This window comes from Amblyomma mixtum, chromosome 4 (assembly GCF_055824585.1).
Source record: "Amblyomma mixtum isolate Tamu chromosome 4, ASM5582458v1, whole genome shotgun sequence".
NCBI lineage: Eukaryota > Metazoa > Arthropoda > Arachnida > Ixodida > Ixodidae > Amblyomma > Amblyomma mixtum.
The window spans coordinates 117236765-117258843 of NC_143015.1; the positions used below are offsets into that span (position 1 = coordinate 117236765).

The window sequence follows — 22079 nt, forward strand, 5'->3', positions numbered from 1 at the left end:
AATAAAACGGGATGCGTAAAAAGGATGGTAACTCATTGAAAAAGAGTGAAAAGTTTGTCATCTTATGGTAAAATTAGGTGCGATCGCAGGCACTGAATTGCATGAAATCGCCACCGATAGCATACCTTTCCAATTAACTCTGTCCTGTGCCAGCACCGGCTGCCTTATTCCCACAAGATTCTTAATCTCATCCGACCACCTAACTTTTTGTCGCCCCCTGCTGCGCTTGGCGTCTCTTGGTATCCTGTACGTTATTCTTAACTACCATCGGTTATCTTGCCTTCGCATTACAGGCTTTGCCCAAGTCCAATTCATCTTGATTTCCAATGAGATGTCAATTGCCCGCCTTTGAGTGGTCAGGGAACAACTGTGGGTTAATGACATCCTGGCCGAATTAAAGAGGAAGGAATGGGCTTGGGCAGGCCACGTAATGCGAAAACAAGATAACCGACTGTCGTTAAAGTGACGGACTGGGTTCCAAGAGAGCGCAAACGTAGCAGGGGGTGGAAGAAAGTTAGGTGGGTGGATGAGATTAAGAACTGAGTACTTTGCGGGGAACTTTTTTTACTTTAAGTGTTGCAGAAATTCACTCGCACAAGAAACAGACTTTTCTCAGTAAGTATCTGTACGATCAAGCACTCGCTGCTGCCAACTGCTTCCGTCACTGCTAACGGGGGTTGCTCCGGAAGAAGTAATTGTGGCGGAAATGTGCGCCGGAAGGCAGCATAGCCTTAGTCAAGGCTTTCCAATGCGAAGATCGTTACTCACTTCTTCTGGACCTTAGCGTCTAACTTACATCATGTGTTTTATGTTAACCTTTGTCAGTAGCATGCGCGAAAATGAGGCTAAAACACACATTAAAGCACCAAATACATTGCGCGACTCAACTAACAGAGCACGAACTCGGCAGAAGATGGCGGATTAAGCCGCTCGCTGTTCGCTTGCATGATCAGAGTCGTTCAGTAGTTGTATCTTCTCTGAGATGGTATGGTGGGCGGCTGCGCGGCGGCGGTACCATCTGTGAGACTTGTCAGAAGATCACAGGCCCCAATTTACAAGAAGCGCTGTTACTGTTCCGCTGTCGGCTGCTGTGTGGCTTCGTTCGGTCTGGGGTCATGTGACAAACCTTGGCCCGCACGGCAAGCCTCGATTTTTGGGCAACCGTTGTCATCAGGTGTAATGCGCAGCTATAAGAGTTGCAAAGAATGAAAATGATTGGTTATTGGGAAAAGAAAGGCGCAGTAACTCTTGGTGGACACTTCAACCGCATTGCGGCAAAAGGGCTGAAGGAGATACTGAGAAAGCAAGAGAGAAAAAAGAGTCGCAGCGGATGGCTTCGGAATAATTTAGAATAATTGGCGACCGTTCTTTGAAACGCCTCTTGGACGCTGCAGAACGTTTGCGGTAGCTCTCGCGGAATTTCATGATTTACGCAACCATTGTTAATAGTGCGAGTTTTTTCAAAACTTTCGTAATTTTTTACAGGTTCAATTGATTGATACAAAAATCATCACGAAACCAACAAGAGGGGCTGGAGCAAACGATCGCAGACAGACACGGCCACTAGTCGCCGCGAGTTGCGTGTCAATTGGACAATGCATCGTCATTGAGAACACACCCGCCGTAAAGTTTTGTTTCTTGAGATAGAAGATGCACTGGCGAAGCTTCCCAGGAAGGCCAAACGGTTCTTGATGCTCCTACATCGGCCGGTCTGGATGTGGTCTCGCCGCTAGTTGCCGCCGCACCCAGTTCAGCCGTGTCAATGGCGCAATGCATCGTCATTTCGGAACACACCCACTGTATAGTTTTCTTTCCTGAGATAGAAACTGCCCTGGAGAAGCTTGCAGTGAATGCCAAACGCTTCTTGATGCTAAGATATTCGCTAGTGTCGGTCCGCCGTAGTGTGAGGCGGGTGTATTCAGGTAGCTTCATGGGCATATTTCTTCCACGACCAGCGCACTGCCCGCCGTGGTGGCTCAGTGGTTAGCGCTGTGGACTGTTGACACTGAGGGCGCTGGCTCAGTCCCAGCTGCTTAGGTCGTGTTTCGGTGCACGCGAAATGTAAAAGATGCCGTTGTTGTGTGCAACGTCAATTCCCGTTAAAGATCCTCAGATGGTCGAAATTATTCGCGTCTGGCAGCGTTGTACTCGACAGCGCGTTGTACTCTCTTGTTCCGTCAACTCCTTTCATCGGTTCATCACGGCGGGGTTTGGGTGCCAACCGAAAAGTGAGACAGTTACTACACCTTTTCTTTCACAAAACAAGTTTTTGCATGGTTTTGAAAGTGCCTAAGTACTAATTAATCAAATTGCAACTCAGTTGTCAGCCGCAGCATGATGTGTGGTTTCAATCTGGATGCATTTAGAAAGCTACCATCGTGCATCATTTTCCGGTGTAAAGGATCAGCTAGGTGGCGCTTTGCATTTTGAGTCGACCTCTCTGAAGTAGTGGCTCAATGCAGTGTTAGAAATAGGGACATAGACTAAGTTCTACAGTTTTTCCAACGATATTCACTTACATTGGAACACAAAACATTTCGTTCCTCTCAACCGAGACGTACTTTACCCTGAATGGTCTGCTTGAAATAAGCAAGAAATTATAAGTAAAACTACGGAACATAGAGTCGAGGTATTAAGGCACACTGGTTCAGGAGGAGAAGGCTACGGCCGAAAAGAACTTGAGATAATCCTTCCACTCCGGAAGGACCGTAACCGGACCATGATTGAGAAAAAGCAGATGTGGCAGTTTGACTTCAAATACATAAAGCTCATAGTGCGCGAATTGGGCCTAGTTGGTTGTTCATCATGGTGAAACGCGCTAAACTTTTCAAGAACGGACAGAAAGCTGAACTCAGACTAAAAAAAACAAAGCAGTTAGCGAGTCGCGCAACCAAAGCCTCATAACTTGAGATCTTCGCATGTGCACTGACCTCACCTTTTCCGACGCCATTGACAATCTAACTCAACTTCACCTTAACCTCATTTTATGAGGCTGGGGTCAGATGCTTCCCCTCAAAAACAAAAATGCGTGTAATCAGTCATTCACGTAAATAAAATAAAAACTCAATTAGTCCAGAGTCATGTGAAACAGACGAGCGAAAATTATGAGCGTGTATTTATAATTACTAGTTATAGCGATAAAGAATATCAGCTCTGTATAATTATTCTATAAGCTGTGCACAAATGCCTTTCATTGTGCACGAAAAAGGAAAAATCTGCGGTCTGATCCGTGCTACGCTTAGATAACGGCACTGCACGAATGCATCCGTGCTTTTGAATGTTTTAATGTGAAAGCATTACTAGTCCAATTACGAGAAAAGCAGGCGGCGTCCTCATTACGCCGTCCCTCACATCTTCATTCGTTTTGGACCGTAAACCCCATAAACCAAAACCATTGACTATGGGCTTTTCCTTGCACTGAAAAGCTACCAGTGCCAGTCGTGGGTTTCCAAACATGCGCGGATGAACCGTTAGAGTGCGTGAACAGAGCGCGTGTTGAAGCCTGTATCCGGCTTTTCCCGCAGCTGTCGTCGTCTCTTCTGCGCAGGTGGCTACGGCACGCGTCTATTCTCTTTCTTTGTGAGGCGCTGGAGATATTAGACTCGCTAAAACACGACACACAGACGCGCAAACACACACGTACGCACATGCGCGCGCGCGCACACACACACACACACACACACACACACACACACACACACACACACACACACACACACACACACACACACACACACACACACACACACACACACACACACGCACGCACGCACGCACGCACGCACGCACGCACGCACACACACACACACACACACACACACACACACACACACACACACACACACACACACACACACACACACACACACACACACACACACACACACACACACACACACAGAAGCTGCCCACCGTTATATGCTCCGATTACCACCATGACTTCGGGGTACCCGAGCGGTCGCTGCAATTCTCATTACCAACAGGGTGATCGTTTGGGGAACGTTTTCAGAGTAAAGTGATCCTTGGCCATTGCTGTCAGCTTTGGAGCCCACATGGCAGTCACGGCCTGTGAGCAGGAAGAGCACTTGCACAGTAATCTAAGAGCTTCTACATTGTTTATAATCCCCTTTGTCTCACAGGGATCTGAAGGTACAATCCTTCCGTAGAAAATCATTGTGCTTGATACTGAATGAATGTGATCGTGGGTTCGGATTCCACTGTCGGCATGTGGTTGTTTTTAGAGCGTGAGCTGTACTGGTCGCGTTTCGAACATCCGAGTTAGACGACTCCACGGATATAATCAAAGATGGCGGCCACCATAGCAACAATATTTTATTCCAGTGGTTGCCATGGTGACCGAGGTGGTTACATAATGGAATAAAACAATAATTGGTGGAAGAGTGATGCCTGAGCATCACAACTCGGAACTAAACTATGTTTATATATGTATATATATATAGTTGCAGCAGGTCTTGTCGTTCAATGGGCCAGGAGGACTTGTAGAAGAAGGGGTCAAAAGTTTGCAATTATCTTCATTTATTACCGACAGTTTCGATCGGAGGACCGTCCATACACACGTATATATATATATATATATATATATATATATATATATATATATATATATATATATATATATATATATATACCGGGTGTCCCAGCTAAAGATAACCAAACGTTTAAAAAAAGGCGAAGTGTCCTAGTCCAGTGAAACCAACTCAGGGTTGCTCGTAGTCACGTGGCCTAGTCTTGAGTATTTTTTTCGCTCTTCAAAGTTAATTAATTAGCTAAATTTGATCAGCTAACTTTTTAATTATTGACTTCAGGAAGAAAGTGTCAATGAAAAAGTTTTAGATCACCTCGAAAAACCGCTAGTAGTGCTGTTTCCGTCAAGTTATGAGTTATGTAGCTTAATTTATTGGTCTTAAAAGAAAGTTGTCACGTGACCAGCTGCTCGCTCACTTCTCTGCCCCAATGTGCACCCAAAGTCTCATCGAGGAGAGGACATCAGAAAAAACGGATTTTATTTTTTAAGGCGCGTCTTGGGACGTTGAAGTGGCACAGTTGTCATGTGGAAGCTTTTTCTCATTGTGCGGGTTATGGTTAAAGGCCGGTAAAAAAAACACTTTACGTAAATATTACTTTGCTGCAAATGTCTCAGTAAGCTGTTGCTCAAAGCGATCTACAACTTTTGCATTGACACTTTGTTCCTCAAGTCAATAATTAAAAAGTTAGTTAATTAAGCTTAACTAATTAGTCAACCTTGAAGAACGAAAAAAATACTGCAGATTAGGTCACGTCACTCTAAACAACCCTCATTTGGTTTCGAACGGCTAGGACACCCCGTGTTTTTTAAAAGCTTGGTTACATTTAGCTGGGACACTTGATATATATATATATATATATATATATATATATATATATATATATATATATATATATATATATATATATATATATATATATATATATAAACGTTTTCAGCAGGATGTTCCGGATGGTGTCATACGATTCAGCGCTGTTGGTGACATGAACTTACGAGTTAAGTTAGAGCCTAGCTCGTGGCAGGGATCCAAACCGGCGACCTATGTACCCCCAATTGCCGGTCTTTATTGACCTTCTGTAAACTGTGCTGCTTGACCGTTTGTTGCAGAGTGTTCGGGGTGGTGGCACACGATTAAGCGTTTCGTGCAGCATAAAATTGCTAGTTAAGTTACAGTCTAGCCCACGGAAGGGATTCAAACCGGCTACCTATGTTAGATGTGTTAAGGCTAGATATTCGATCGCTGCCTCAGCGTCGGCTCATTTTTTTTCACCTGCTTTGTAATCAACTACCTATAGTCGGTAAAAGAATTGCATTTCAAATCTCCCATTGGTCAACACCGAAAATTAAAGAAAGATCGGCTGTGCTGTTTGGTGTCAGTGATGGTTGGCTTCTTTAACGTCAAGCATTGCGGATCATTTTCAAGCAATTTACCGCCATACCTAGGGTTTGATTGGCAAACCATTCAGGGACCATTCAGAGTTTCTATTTGTACCGCTCTGGAAAATAAACGAATTGAATTGAATTGAAATCTAAGCGGTCGGAATGCGCGCCAAGACAGCGGGTTGGCCATCGTCGAGTAATGAGTGAAATAGGGCGAAATGAATGCCAAATGTTTATTGAATATATGCCAACCACCACTAGTTTGTTTGCTCTTCCGGAAAAGTGCAGAAGCGTAGAGTCATGCAGGAAGAATGGTGTCATCACCGCCTGCCGCTCTGAAGACTCGTTGCTGTCTTCTTCAGCCAGTTAAGGGGCCTGCAAGTGAGACAAGGTGAAATCGACGTCAGGTGTTATTAAACTAAAGCAGCTATGCGCGAATGACAACGTGCTAAGCTTTGTTATGGTACAAAAGAAAGAGCGATGACTCGCTCACATTAACTAAAAGTTTCGTCGTACACTTCGCGGTAATTAATAATCGAAACCTCCGACAACCTATGTCGCAGTTACTTTCAATTAATTACGTTGCTGTGCACTAACGAATTGTGCATTACGTGTGAGACATCTGCAAAAAAGCACTTTCCATGCTGAGCCCCCTCCGCGGTGGCTTAGTGGTTACGGTGTTCGGCTGCTGACCCGAAAGACACGGGTTTGATCCCGGCTGCGGCGGCTGAATTTCGATGAAGGCGAAATTCTAGAGGCCCGTGTACTGTGCGATGGCAGTGCACGTTAAAGAACCCCAGGTAATCGAAATTTCCGGAGCCCTTCACGACGGCGTCGCTCGTAGCCTGAGTCACTTTGGGACGTTAAACCCCATAAAGCAAACCAAACCAAACTTACACGAGACACCCAGCGCGAGGCTGATGGCCAAGCTGAAGCCAGCGAAAGGCAACTGGAGAGCCGCGTTCGCACTTATGGCCTGGTTAATGGCCGTGATGAGCTGGCAGACGATGCCGCGAACAACATCGCGGAACTGGCCTGCGGGAAGCTGAGTCAGGATGCACTGCAAGCAAAGAAATGCGAGACGCGATGATTGAAGGTCTTCCAGAGCGCTGGAATCCTTAAAGGGAAACTGCATAGGTTTTAGAAATCAACGAACTTAAAAGGGTCGAATGTGTGAAACTTGCAGGTAATGCATGCGAAGTCTTTTTGGACTAGCACTTGAAATAGGGAAGTAATCGCCGATTTAAATCCGGACGCCCTTCAAGCTTCTCCGCAGCGCACAACGCCAAGTGGGGGCGTATGTTGACGTCATCGAAGGTATCGGTATACATTTGCAACGCACAAACGCCAGCTCTGAAGGAAAAAAAAACAACGCCAATGAAGGCGAACCCCGGCGACAGGAGTTTGGCAGCGTCTAACGAGTCAGGGCAGGGTGTGGCAGACGACAGCGCTAATTTGAAATCATATTTTCCGTGACGTCACGCTGAGGTTTCCTGCACTCTTTCGGTGCATTGGGGAGAAGCGGGAAATTCTGTCGTCGATTACGTCACTATATTAAATGCTAGTGCAAAAACACTTGGCATGCTTTACCTACAGCCTATATAGATTTAAGTCCTTGAATATCGAAAAATTCTAAAAAAAGTGCTGCAGTTGCTCTGTAACCTGTGTCGTACATTGAAGTTTGCGTTTTACGTGAAGGCAGCATGTCCCACTGGGAGCTGTGTTAAAGGGCTTAAATATTTTACATTGGAAATTCATGCCGATTCTTCCCGATACATCGAACGATGGGAGAGTTTTTAAATTGAATTTCTGTACATTAATCGCTTGTTTTGCTCCCGGTTGAAAATTAAACCAGTCAGATAGCTAGAGAACCAGGTTGGATATAGAACAGTAGTTGCATGGCGTTTTCCTCAGTGTTCCTTCGACGTTTAATCTTTAAAATTTAGAGTCCGTCATTTAAGTACACTTCGTCTTTGGTGGTCAATGTTTGATACCCAATGTTGAGTGTGTCGAGCCACTTTCATCAAAGACAATCACTCTAAATCATAGAAATTTAAATGAACCATCGTAAATAGGCGATAAAACATTGAAGATATAGAGCTCTCATGATCGTTGCCGTTCCGACAAAATTTTAGAACTTACGAGAGTCGGAGACAAAAAAGAACAATTAATTTTAAGACAGAAAATAAAAGATCGCTGAGATGTATCGTAAGACTGCTGTATACTCACCACAAGGGACTGCACCGTGGACTGCACTATATTGGTCTGAAAGAAGGAACGCACATTGAGGAGCAAGAAGGTCAGTCATTATTTGTCAGTTGATGTAAATAACGAGGACAGCAACAATCTGTGCATCAGAACGAACCACATTCAGTGCCTGCCAACTCTAGAAAATCGAACGTATTCTGCAGCACAGGCAAGACACAGAGGTTTACCAAGAGAACGCCTTCTCGAGTGGCTTCGCTCACTCGGTGCAAGGCTAATTCATTCACAGGCACCCCCCCCCCCCCCCCCCCCCGAGCGGTACAAAGCGAAAAAGAAACTTCGCATAAATAAAAATTGGAAGTCGTTTACTTCTGGTTAAACCTGGAGGATTCCGAAAGCAACGAGGAGAGAGAGAGGCGATGGAGAGCGCACGGCAGCGGCGGCGGCTCTGGCACGCTAGCTATGCGCCGCTACTGCGCATGCGCAACTGGCGAGCGCGACGGCGGCCCTTCTGAGTCAGCCGCGCAGCGACGGCGGCGGCGCGCCAGCTGTGCGCCGTGTGACGTCACTGCTCCTCGCGCATGCGCAGTATGGCCTTTCGTCAGCTCCGCGAAATGGCTCGGCGACTCGCGTAGTGTTGCTTTCGCAACAAAAATTCTGATAACTTGCCCTTCAACTACAGGAATGAAAGCATTTAGTGGCGCTAGTGGGAAAGGCGTCGAATAAAAATTTGTGTAGGGAAATATTTCTACATTTGTGACACGTTTTTGCATTATTGTGTTATAGGTACAAACCGCCTATATAATGCGAAAAATTCAGGGGGCACTTTGACTGTCTAAAGTGGGTAGCGGCGGAAGCGTTTTCCGCACCACGTTCGCTGTTTCTGTGGCACCGGTGGCGTCACATATAATTGAGTACTAATTACTAAGTGATGACAAATCACTAATTAATGGTTAATTACTGATTAATGCCTGAATACTAATTACCTGCTAATTAATTAGGCTTAAGCTTCGCCTTTAGGAGTGGAACGCGACAGCGCGTTGTAGCGCTGCCAGGGAGTCCACGGAACATCACCCGTTCAGCGGGATGCCTTGCCCTTTGAACGCAACGCTTTTTGAGGAAAGGAAATGGCGCAGTAATTCTCTGTCATCTCGGTGGACACCTGAACCGCACCGTAAAGGAAGGGAGGAAGTGGGAGTGAAAGAGGATAGATAAAGAGGAGCCGAAATGAAGAAAATGAAAATTGTATTTGAGGAAAGGAAATTACGCAGTAACTGCCTCACAAAATTCAGGGGGGACTTTTTTGACCTAAAGTGTGGTCACTGATGCCCCTAAGAGTGGAACGCGACAGCGTCTTGCAACGCTGCCAAGGAGTCCATAGAACGCCATCGCCCATTCGGTTCTACGCCTCGCTCGTCAGTAAATTGGTTTTTGAGGAAAGGAAATGTATCTGTCTCTCATTTGTCGGTGGACACCTAAACCTCGGGGGAGGGGAATGGAGGAGGATGAGAGTGAAGACACCGTATTCACTAGACGCGCCTTTGTTCATTCCAAACCATCGAGCAGGCATGGCGGAGTGGGTAGGATGCTCGTCTCTCACGCCGAAGACCGGGAATCGATTCCTGAGCTCGACCAATTTCTTAATCGGTTTTATTTATTTATATGGCTTGACTAGTAAAGCTAACTAGGCTAATTGGGTAATTAAGCAATTAACTAAGCTCAGTCCCACTTACTTGGAGCATCACTATACGATCCCTTCAATTGGTTGCATGGTTACTAGCCAAAGTGCAATTGGCCCGGTTTGAAATTCGCGCACTGTGACGTCACGACCGTTTCCACCAATTGAAAAGCGTGACATTTTCTGTCGACAACTGCTGCTTACAACGATGAGACATTAAAGGCTTCCGCCTTAAAATTTCGCTAAATCATCTTCTGTCGTTTGCCTCACACACAAGGCAGTGCAAATTTGTGTAATCTGATTTGTATTGTTTCGTTGAGGAGCATGATAAATTCTTGCAGAAGCGGTTAAACTGTTTTTATACGTACACCTACCTACTTTTGTACCTAATGTAATCGTTCTCCTCCCCCAATTCACTTTCCTAACCGCCTATTTAAGCTATCGCCAGGTTATGAAGATTCCCCTTGGCCGAAATCTGATGTCTCCATTTTCCTGTGAAGCCATGTCACTCCGGGTCTGCCTCCCTGACACCGATGGGCCCTCGACTAATTTTTCACCCTGATGTTCATAATACTTGACTGGCTCCACACAACTGGACTCGGAGAAACCCACGAGGAACTGCGTTCAGATTAACTGCGAGCAGCGAACTAGAGACGTGCACCACGGTTTGCTTGTACAGCGTAATGCAGCATTGTTAAAATTTTGACAGCAATGTTTAATCCTCAGTCATTTCGTCAGAGCCCTGTTTTACCTTTATTTTCATATCTTATCATTTATTCGCAATTATTTGGAGCTAGAACGTCATTTTATCCTCCTTTCCCATGCCCAAATAAATCGTGCTAGCGCAGCGCGACAGCTCAAAGTGGGATGTTGGAGTCAAAGTAACCGATAACTTACAGTGGTAGGTGATCCAGCCGTGCACAGCGTAGTCGTACTTCCAGAACACTGCAAAAAATACAAAAGAAGTTGATAATCGTCTCGAAAGAAGAACTGCTAATTGCGACAAGCGAGTTCCGGTGCGTCTGAACCTATAGTGTTTCACCAACAAAACGTTAATGCCTGGCTAATGAAAATGTTCGCTTGATCGACAAAGCACTCCTCCTTATATCAGCGGAGGAGAAGGCGATAGGAGGGAGTAGTTACATGCTCGCTAAATGACTAAGTTCGTAAAATCGAGTTTCGTTAAAGCTCTGTTTAGGTGACACCGGCGACACTGAGGGAGATTGCGGCATAAGCCTGCTTGGTACGAAAGCTATCGATGCAGTTGCATTTGCCGGACTGGCAGTGGTCACCAGTGGTTGCCATACTGGCAGTGGCAGTGGTTGTGTACTAGCCATTGCTTTATGGCATAGCCTTGACCAAAAAATAAATACTGTAAGCCCCTTTTACTCTAAGTTCCTTCATTATCCTCTCAGTTTCGGCGGCACTGAAGATATTCCGTTTGAAATTAAAGCGTCAAAATGGACGATAGAAGTACGTGAACTGCTCAGAGAAGATAAACGGCGGTTATCTTCTCTGCGCAGTTGATGTTCTTGTAGCAGACTCCCAGGGGGGGGGGGGGGGGGGGGGAGGGAGGATGATTACCACGTTGAGCAAAGCGTAGGCTGTAGGCAAGCAGACGGTGTGCTGAGCCGCGGTTAGCCCTCCAGTCATATTGCAGGACAGGAGTTCGGGAGAGTAATGGCGAGAGCTTTTCATCCGTGTAGGTTTTTCCGGGGTAACTATTAAAATGATGCAGGAGTGTTTAGTCGACAAATACATGGCCAAAAACATGGAGTGTTTAGTCGACAAATGCGTACACCAGCGAAATCTAGGTCTGGCGGATGGCGCACAGGGAGTTTTACTGAGTGAGTGCATTCAACTGAAGGCTGCTTCGTGTTAATCAAACGTGACGTAGCCTAATTGAAAATAATTATAATGAAAAAAGGTAACAAGGCGAAAGAATTGAGATGTATTTAAATGCACTCTAATCTTTGTAGCGGTCACATGTTGCTGACGAAGGGTTTTTACCGAGCCAAGATTTCCCACGGTAGGCAGCCCAATGTTGATCGAGCCGAGGCACGAGTCATTCCTGATGAGGAAGTTGAGACAGCCAGTCGAGTTGCAGAGCTGGTAGTTGCCCAGCGTTCCAAGGCTGACGCCGGCTGCAAAATTACGCGCAATAGGTTTCGAGAAAAAAATATTAGCGTATTACGGAAGCCAAGAGCCAGCGAAACCAAGTAGCATAGGGGATGTCTTTTTTTTAATTGCGAGTCTTTCATCATCATCATCATCGTCATCAGCCTGACTACGGCCACTGCAGGGCAAAGGCCTCTTCCATGTATCTCCAATTAACCCTGTCCTTCGGCGGTTGCGGCCACCGTATTCCTGCAAGTTTCTTAATCTCATCCGCCCACCTAACTTTCTGCCGCCCCCTGGTACGCTTACCTTCTCTTGGAATCCATCCGTTACCCTTAAAGAGCAGCGGTTATCTTGCCTTCGCATTACATGCCCTGCCCAAGCCCACTTCTTCCTCTTGATTTCAACTAGGATGTCATTAACCGGCGTTTGTTCCCTCCGCTCCACGCGCTTCCGGTCTCTTAACGTTACACCTATCATTTTCCTCTCCATAGCTCGCTGCGTTGTCCTTAACTTAAGCTGAACCCTCTTCGTTAGCCTCCATGTTTCTGCCCCATAGGTGAGTACCGGTAAGATACAGCACCCCCTTTTCCATTCATCTGTATGCTCATTAGCGCATACAAGTGAATAAAGTGAAGTCAAGTGAAGTGAAGTATAGTAAGGGCTCATTCTGAGGAAACTGCAGTTAACCCAGTTAAATTCATCCACAGGTTTCCAAATTCGTACTATCCGCTTTGCACCTTCTGCGGTGATGTGGCTAACTTATACCACATGGTATAGGCATGCCAAAATAATACAGATATTGCGAGAATCAGTAACTAACGGCTGAGGTCTGAGATATGGCGCTGTCTAGCTCCCACCCGGAAGACGAGCATTGATCAGCGAAACGGGGAAAAGCGGCGTTTACAGCCAATGGGCGCTTGGAATGAGGGCCCACCCAAGTTACCATGAAACATTCTGTGCATAAAAAGTGTTCATTTGCTCACTTAAAAGCATGAAAATGATTCTGATTTTTTTTTTGTGCCCGCGCAGACAAGGAAGCGTGAAGTCAGGCACAGAGTAAGTTTTCGCCGGCTAATTTGCTAACAAATGTACGCGTGAGCAGCAGCAGTAATGACGGCAACAACAACGCCACTAACAACGATGATGATAATAATAATAAAAACTCCCTAGGTAATAAAAACGAAGAACGTTGAAGCGTTATCTAAGATGATTCACGTATATGGGAACCACGTATCTAAAAAATGCCTATTGTTGCGTTGGGCATTTGCTCTTACTGTCGTTACACGGTGCTCAGTGGTGTCCCCTGTGAAAAGCCTTTTAATGATTTCTGCGAAGCTTTGTAGTAAGGATTACTTGGAAATTCGCGCTCCCATTAGTCATTTGCTTCAAGAGGATCAAGAAATGTTTGCAAATAACTGCAAACTACGAAGAATTTCATCGAATTCATATTCTAGTTTAAGGCCACTCCCTCGCCCTTAAATGAGACCACCTTTAATTAAAAAAACACACTCGGCATTTATCATTTGGAGAAAACCTGTAACCTCCAAACCCTCTGAAATGTTTGTTTTTCATTTAATCGACCTCTGAGTGTGAAGGATATGATTACGTAAAAGCAAGCGAATTCGCGAAATGACCTAAGTCTCAAAGGACCGTAGATACAAATGCGTCGGCCTGTAAGGTATTTGAAATAAATAAATAAATCAAAAAGGAGATTAACAACTAAATAAGATATGTGAAAGGGAGCTATGTATTCTGGCTTGTGTTTGTATATTACTTCGCTGCTCCTATAAACAAAAAGTTGGCCCTTTGGATGCAAAGCGTCAACGTAATCCAGTGTTAAAAGTCAAAAGTTGTAGTATGCTCACTTGGAATGCCCCGGTTTGCGATGATCAGCAGCAGAGGCGACAGGGCGCTGACGATTCCATCGGGCGATCCATTCTGGTAGATTCCTTGAATGAGGCACTGAAAAAGGAATGTCGCGAGGATTTTCCTCTTCAGATGTCCGCTCTCATTAACCCAACTTGCGGGATACAAAAGTTGGTGAACATTGTATTTTTCAAGAGAGGATCTGAGATCCAGTTTTACGCTTATAGAAAATGACGTTTCCAGCGAAGAAAATATCCCAAGCCGCAAGCCATTACTATGGTGGCGTACGACAACAAAATTACATATACAGAAAAGTTCAACAGTTGGACGCAGGCTTGTGAACCTTCAGTAACCAACATATCAACGACAACAAAGAATTGTCGGTCACTAAAGATGCACGCCGCAAAAAGAATGGGAGCGCCTTTTAAGTTGAAGGAATTCGTACTGAGGCAGTATCCACTGTAAAGTTTGTGATTGGTGAGGTAGATATGCGGGAAGAGATGCTAACTTTTCCCTGTTTTTTTCCCCTTCCGTGGAATACTTGCGCGCCCACCGGAGAAATTTCTGTGTAAAAACCTCCCTGCCCTTAACTTGGAGCCTGCCCTTAACTCATTCTACTCATAGTGGCATGAAACATCGTCTATATATTCCTGATCACTTCGAGCTCACTGGCTCCCCATCTGTGGATGCCGACGTAGGCCACTGCGCCGATTTGACTGCAAAAAAATATAAATTGAACAGCGCTAAGTTTGACAAGAATGGGTCAGAAACAGAGACCACGAAGATGAAAAGCGCTTGTTTGCAGCTGGGTAATTTTAAAGCAGGAGAAAGGCTTTAAATGTTTAAGAGAAATGAGAAGGTCGAGGGAACACGCAATGACAACTTCTACCAGCTAATACGTGGGCGAATGGATAGGAATGGGTTTTTTGTTCTCTTGGCGCTTTTAAGGCGAAAGCCTCTAATGCCTCATACTGTCGTTAGCTGACACGTCGGCAGATTTGTCCGCCTTTCGGCGTCACTACTTAAAAAGAAACTGCGCCGAGGGTGGGAATCGAACCAGGGCCTTTGGCATTTGAAGCGGAGACGCTACCACTCCGCCACTCAAGGTTCGAGCATGAATAAAGGCGCATGTAGTGAATGCATGGGTTTCATAAATAAAATAAAAGAAATAAAGTCAAGGAAAGAAAAAACAAAAAAAAATAAATAAAAATAAGGAAATAAACAAAAGTAAAAACAAAACAGAAATAAGATAAGAAAATAAAAATAAAAACAATAAGAATATCAAAAGGAGCACAAATAAAAACAAAACAAAGTATGAAAAATAAAAAGTAAATAAAAACAAACAGTGCGCCAGGAAACGCTTTCGCCTTGCAGCACTTTAGAGAGCCAAAGTGGCCCCTGAATTTTTATTTCTGGTACGAGGATTCTTTTTTATTGAGTGCAACAGATGGAGTGCTCACGTATGTTTTCTTTCATTTGTAACCACTCCCCTCTGTAATGCCGTAATGGCCCTGAGGGTATAATAAATAAATAAATAAATAATTAAAGTAAATAGAGAAGGCTTCTATTATTTCTCTTACAAGGCTATCTTTATATCTTTATTATTCTCGTTTTTCGAATTTTTGGCGCACTTATATCAGAGTTAGTGCTGCCCATTTCAATACGAAGTACCAAATGGCTCAAGTCAAGTCATTTGTTTTTGTCGCGGGCGGAAACTGAGCGGAGAAATCTTATATTCTCTGAGCGTCATCGTTAGCCGGATTGAGTGGTAGCGACCACTGCAGACATTAATAACAATAACAACTGATAACTAATAACCAAGACAACAACTGCGAAGTTAAAGAAACCACAAGGATCGATGAACAAAGTGTCATATTCAGCACGACAAAAAAAAACGTGTTGTTTTTTTTACTGTCTAGACCTGCGTTAGCGACTGACATCACCCCCACGGGGTGAATTCTGGCAGAGCAGAACAGAAGAAGTATAGAAACTTACATTGCCGATCTTGATTATTCCTTGGGTAGCTGCATTTGCCTGCAGTCATAAACACGGACATACGATTGAGGTCATGTACAAACACGAAATAAGCTTAACTATCACAATATATAAACCATTACATCAGCTAAATATCGGAACACCCTATCGTATCAATGGAAAGGACAACCGCGGCCGCCAATTAAGACGACAAGTATAAACGGATTCTCTAAAGCAACACACATATTCAAAAAACAGGCTGTTCGAGGTCACAGTAATCGCATGGGCAGGTTGAAGAGTATGATTTCAGGCCGTCCTCTTATGCGTAAGCTTCGCCTAATAGCATTAGTGTAGTTTCAAGAAGGCCAATACTTCGATGCAGGGGTACGAGAGCTGATAGGCCAATATATAACCGCGTCTAACTTCTACTCTGTTAATCTATCACGAGCAATTCCTCTTTACGGGGAGAAGGAAAATTCGACGTGCCTCGGACAACTGTATTAAAGGTAGCGATAATTCGAAAACCCTGTCCGGCCAGAATTTAAATCTCAATGCAAAAATGTCTGAAAAACAGACAACCGCTATAGTATCTCCACTGCGAGTAAGGTCGTTACTTCAGAACTTGCATGTTGATACAAAAAAAAAAAATGACGGACTGATTGATCCACTGCCAGTCGGACAGACTGACTGACGGACTAATCAAGTCAACACTTTGGAAAAAAAGGAAAAATCACCAATTATTCTAGAGAACACGAAGACAACTCCGTAAACTGCGAGACTCAAAAGAAGAAAACTTGCGCTTGTACTGCCGCAGAAAATGACTGACTGACAGGTTGACTGACGGACTGACTGATTTACCGACAAGTGAACACTTCGGAAGAAAAAGAACCAGTCTAGGGAACACGAAGACAAGTCAGGAAACTGTGACTCAAAAAAAGAAAACTTACGCTTGTACTGCCGCAAAAGTTAGTAGAATAAAATGAGTGACTGACTGGCAGACTGGCTGACTGACTGGCAAGTCTTCACTTCGGAAGAAAAATAAAAAGTTAGTCTAGAGAGCCCAAAGACAACTCAGTAAACTGGGAGATTCTAACGGAGAAAACTTACGCTTGTACTGCCGCAGAAGTTAGTAGAATTCCCGGCGCACTGAAACAGACAAAAAGAACCAAAAACATATTGAGGCGCTGTTTTCTGCTGCAGCTGAAGAATGACAAAACAATAATCGAATAATCCAGCTCCGGGACAGGTATTGTATTCACAACTTGTCCAATATAATTTCTTTCTTTTAGCTAGCGGGAGGAAGAAAACTCGTTTTAATTAGAGCCGCCTCTGGCATAGTATGACCTTATGAGTACTTTGTGTACCTGATTTCACTTTACTAAAGGATCCCTTGACGTAGTAAAGGTGTCTGCAAATTTATGCTTGCTTTTCTTGCGTGTTATTTCTTTCTTCACCTTCCCTTTTCTGTTCCAGCAATTTTTGTTTAAACTTGTCCTTTTTAACGCTCACTCTGAAGATATCTCCCCGTGCTTCAGAAACTTAACGATGTTTTTGCACCTCTCGCCATAAACAAGCTACGAAGTTTCTGGATGTTTTAATAGGGAATTAAATTTTTATTGTTATCGGACCAGAACTATGCGCGGACGAAAATAACATGAGACCCACCTTTCCGATGCCAAGTATATTGCTGATGGTGACGTTAGTGCAAGAGGCTGAAAAGATAATGCGAAGAAATAGGTTCGTGAACTTCTAAAGGATAAGGCTGATTCCGACACCGGAGAAAATTTAACTTTACCCGACGCACGAGGGTAAATATATCTCACATGGTCATGAAAGAGAGTGCTGCGTTATTTTTGAGACCTTCTATTTTTTAGTTCGCCCAGCGTGTCGTTCGTTGCCCGCTTTTCACTTGCGTACAGAATACAAAGGAAAGCATTTGCAGGAACGCAGGCGCAACAAAAAAAAAAAAGAAATCAGATCATCGCGCTTTTCTGTAAGAAATATAGACAGACTGCTTCAGTCTTGATAAGTTAAGAAGCTTGTGAACATAATCTTTACTAGGTGGCACGAAACGTTGGAAAGGTTTCAAGTATATTTGGCCCACTCCAAATTAAGGCACACATTGGGTGCAGCAAAGTTGGTACGGGTCGGAACAGGTTATTTATTGTACAACTCATAAACTTCAACGCGATCATATGTTTCGGGATAGTGGCATTGGGTTATGTTTGCCAGTATTTGGTTCGATTAACCTTTTTTTTCTCTGCACAGGTTAATATTGTTTAAAATTGAAATAAGAGGCGAAGACTTGGGCAAGTCGGTACATCATACTTAAGAAAAACAAAAAAGCGCAGAATCACAGGACGAGAAATGCTCGTCCCGTGTATCTGCGCTCTTTTTCGTTCTTAAGTACGAAGTGTAAGATTTGTTTAGCAGTTTCAGTATGAATTTCAAAGCAGGTAGCCCAGTAAGTATAGCTGTGAGTCACTGATCACTGGAATCTTAATACAAAATAAAAAATCTGAGCCTTTTGCTGTATGCCAGATGTGCTCTCGGTATTTAAGCATCAAAAGAAGAATCGTGTTCGTTAATTGCGAAGTACTAGGCATATTTGTGAGGTAGAATTCAACGCAAAGGGATATTTTTTCAAATCCAAGTATAGGGCGCAAATTTAAGCGTAGGAAGAGGATACGGTCTAGACTTTGAAGACGATAAAGCAAACAAAACTATCTGTACTCAACATGAAAATTTCTTTCATGATTTCGTGTAAGTACTGCTTAAAAAGTCGATACTTAGTTTCGCATAAGAATGAAATTTGGGATCTGTTTAGGTTTATGGGGGTTTAACGTCCCAAAGCGACTCCGGCTATGAGGGACGCTGTAGTGAAGGGTTCCGGAATAATTTAACCCACCTGGGATTATTTAACGTGCACTGAGTCGCACAGCATACGGGCCTCTAGATTTTCACCTCCACTGAAATTCGACAGCCGCGGCCGGTATCGAACCCACGTATTTCGGGTCAGAAGTCGAGCGTCATAACCACTGAGCCACCTCGGCGGCTGGGATCTGCTTAGCGAGCGGAGGGGGGGGGGGGGGGTGGGGCAGGAACTAAGAATAGGCGGTAAGTTCTGCAGTCGGGTCCTGTATCCACTCTGCTTTTTCTAAACATGATCTCCTTCAAAGTTGCCCAAACTATCGTTGGAAGTTGTGTTCAGTAGCCGATATGAATATCATTTTTTCCCAAAAACACATGGATATGAAAAAATGTTGTGTAGCGTGATATTTTCTGGAGAATGTTTGTTGGAGATTTTTTTAGCTGGATTTAAAAGGGCCAACTTCTTTCTTCTGGAGTACATAGGCAATGAGAATTATCGGGCGAGGGTAGAACACTTTAGCATGAAATGGAACAAGAGTACGAAAAAGCTTCTTAGAAAGCCTCGTGTACAGTAGTTCGGTGTACAGTAGGTAGGTCTTACGAAATAAATTGCAGATCTTAATATGCGACCGGTAGCGTTATAAAAGGAATCATAAAACTTCATGGCGCTTCAGTGGGTAGCTTAAACTGAATTTGCACTTGCATGTTTGTTTGGTACGAGTGGGTTTTTCTGCAAAATGTGCATCAATAAAAGAAAAGTGCGAAAAATGTCATCTGCGGTCGTTCTTTGAGGTTGCTGTTGCGTTACGCACAATGCAAAGTGCCCTCCTCCGGCTTAACCTTCTGCTAAAGGTGCCTTACGTTTCAAACAGCAACGATGCTTTGCAGCGCAAGCTCATATTGAATAACCGAATTGCTCACGCCTTGAAATCGAAGACGAGAAAGAATTAAAACCTCCCCCTTGGACCTATTGGTACCATCCACTTCTTTACAACCAATGCTAGCTGCATAACAATGGGGAGTTACAACCTGCTAGCCGTTTTATGTCTTCAATGCGCAATTATCACAGCAAGTAAATAGTCCATGAGGTATTCTAGTGGAATTGAGGGCTGCTGTGGTGCGGGTGTCATATCGAACATTGCTGACACTCTGAATCGGAGGAGAGTGCGGAAGAGCTCAAAATCTTGAGAGGTCGACGATTACCAAGGTTAGTTGGTGTAAAGCTGCGTTGACCTCTAAAACTTGAATTTCGCAGCTCTCCAGTACGGCTTCCATCATAGCCTGAGTCTCTTTGGGACGTTAAACCCCCCTAACCAGTTAAACTTAGTTTTTTTTTTTTAAATTTAGGTGCTGCAGCAAGAGACATGTTTGTTCGTTCGTTCGTTCGTTCGTTCGTTCGTTGTGCTCGTTTTGCTTCTCCTCCTCTCTAGTGCTGTCTTCATTTTGTGCGCATTAATTACTTTTTGACAATGATCACTATCCCACCGAAAACGTTTGCTGTTCACTTACTTGCGCCGTCTTTGTTACTCGACAGTCGCGCTTATTTTTAACCCTGACACAAAAGGCTAATTAAACTATGCAATGGTTCTCAGACCTTTAGGAAGGAAAGAAAGAGAACGGCAGTTCCGCAGAGAAGGCTTCTCAGGTTTATAGCAATGGTGTCGTAAAACTGAAGCTGTTTCAGTTGCAGAAACGTCAAGGAACTCGAGACGTCTTTGGTTTACAGCCCTGTGGCGAGTAACAATTTATATTCACCTTTTGGGGACAGTTACTAGACACAGTGAAGCCCACAAATTTTCTAGAAACTGGCAACACAATGCCTGAACATATGGAGATAGTTTCGACGATAGCGGCGTTTCGAAATCTCTATAAAGGACAATTAAATAAAAAAAAAGCTGTTTCACTATAAATGGCCAGCGCAGATCTAAGATTAAATTTTAGGTGCAAAAGAGAAGGGACTAAAATTTGCACAGTTGCTTACTCGTCGTTGAAGCTGATGCAGAAGTCAGGGCTGCGGCAACCAGAAGGGCAACGAGGACGTTGGAAGAGGTCATGGTTGTGTTGCTTGTGCAGCGGGTGGGGTTGACTGATACCAGGCTATCAGGATTAGTACACGATGTGTGTGCCCAGAAACTCTGAGCTCTTTTATACCCAAAATCATGTAGTAGCTACACGTGGAATACATGAAGATGACGTCATTGAAAGGGCTCTTTACAGTGTAGAGGCCGATCGACGCCTTCGCATGCACATTCAAGTGCAAGGTTTGCAGCGTCACGGGTTGCACACGTGTTCGTCGCAGTCAGTATTAAAAGCGTCTCATTAAAAGTGCTTGTTTTCTACGCCCTCATTTTTTTTTTCAAAAATTTCTTCGCGCTTGCAGCCAACGCGGGATTTCTCTGAGTCAGATATGCAGTAGAAGGTCTTATTTGAATGTTAGCTACACCAGCTGAAAAGAAGCGTCAGTTAAGCGGGCCAAAAGGATTGCTTGCTTAGAAGGACACCCGGGCCAATGACCGGGATTTCCCGTTTCGTACCAGTATGCGTATGTAATGGATAAATTATGCGATCAGATTCACTGCTTCATTACTATTCCACGCTCATTTTTTACCTGAAATACGGATTTCCTGTTGCCGACTGAAAGGCTGTGCTAAAGTATGCCTTGGCCTTGGCAGTACAATGAAAAGAAGTCAGAACGAAATAAAGCAACAAGACAAAGCAGCTCAAAGTGATGGATGCATGCGAACAAGACAGCAGCACCGGATGTAATAGAAATGCGAAGCTCGGCCCACAATCCGGTTGAGAGGAAGCGAACCAGCGAGCCTTGCACAAAGGGTCGATTGGGGAGCACGCGCGCAGTTTAGAACGCCGGGTTCTTTCTTACTTTTTTTGTGTATTTTCCACGGGGAAACAGGGTAAGGTTGGGTTGGCAGCAGTATGAAAATGAGTTAGAATAGAAAAAAAAATATTAATGGCGTCAGGCAAGCTTATTTTGAGAATCCGGATCCGTATGGATTTGATGAGACTGCCCATCACCACTCGAAAAATTGGCGACGTTTAGCGAAATTACTGACAGTGACTGATGGCGGTTCCGAGAAGCTGTGAATATTCTACCATCATGCATTTCAATCGGTCTTTACCAAAGCGAACAGTGTTCTTTCCTTCCTGAGAGGACAATTAAAAGCGGACTTCAAGAAGGCTAGCCTGCAAGCCAAGACATTGCCATAAACATTCTTCTGCTTTCAAGCGACTTTCTGTCTTTCTTTCAGACACACAAACATGCTTTGAAAGGACAGATAGAAGTCAAAATTCTTAATTGTAATTTTCAGGCTTTCACTTTCCGACATGACGCTTAGGCTATTAGAGGCACCACAGTGGAGTACTGCAGAATAATTTACACTGCCGCAGTTTCTTGAATGTGCATAGCACTCGTGATGCTTT

At 44.2% G+C, this 22079-nt stretch overlaps 1 protein-coding gene across 1 annotated transcript; it reads right to left on the bottom strand.

Moving 5' to 3' along the window:
• Positions 1-3914: 3914 nt before the first annotated feature.
• On the bottom strand, positions 3915-20695 carry LOC149348047 (uncharacterized). The gene is made up of 10 exons (XM_089541669.1): positions 20623-20695; positions 17436-17482; positions 16878-16916; positions 15792-15830; positions 13796-13892; positions 11820-11953; positions 10707-10754; positions 8156-8191; positions 6824-6986; positions 3915-4066 (listed from the first exon to the last, which is right to left on the bottom strand). The coding sequence occupies exons 1-10, from the start codon at positions 20693-20695 to the stop codon at positions 3915-3917; spliced, it is 828 nt and encodes a 275-aa protein (XP_089397795.1).
• Between the last annotated feature and the right edge of the window lie 1384 nt (positions 20696-22079).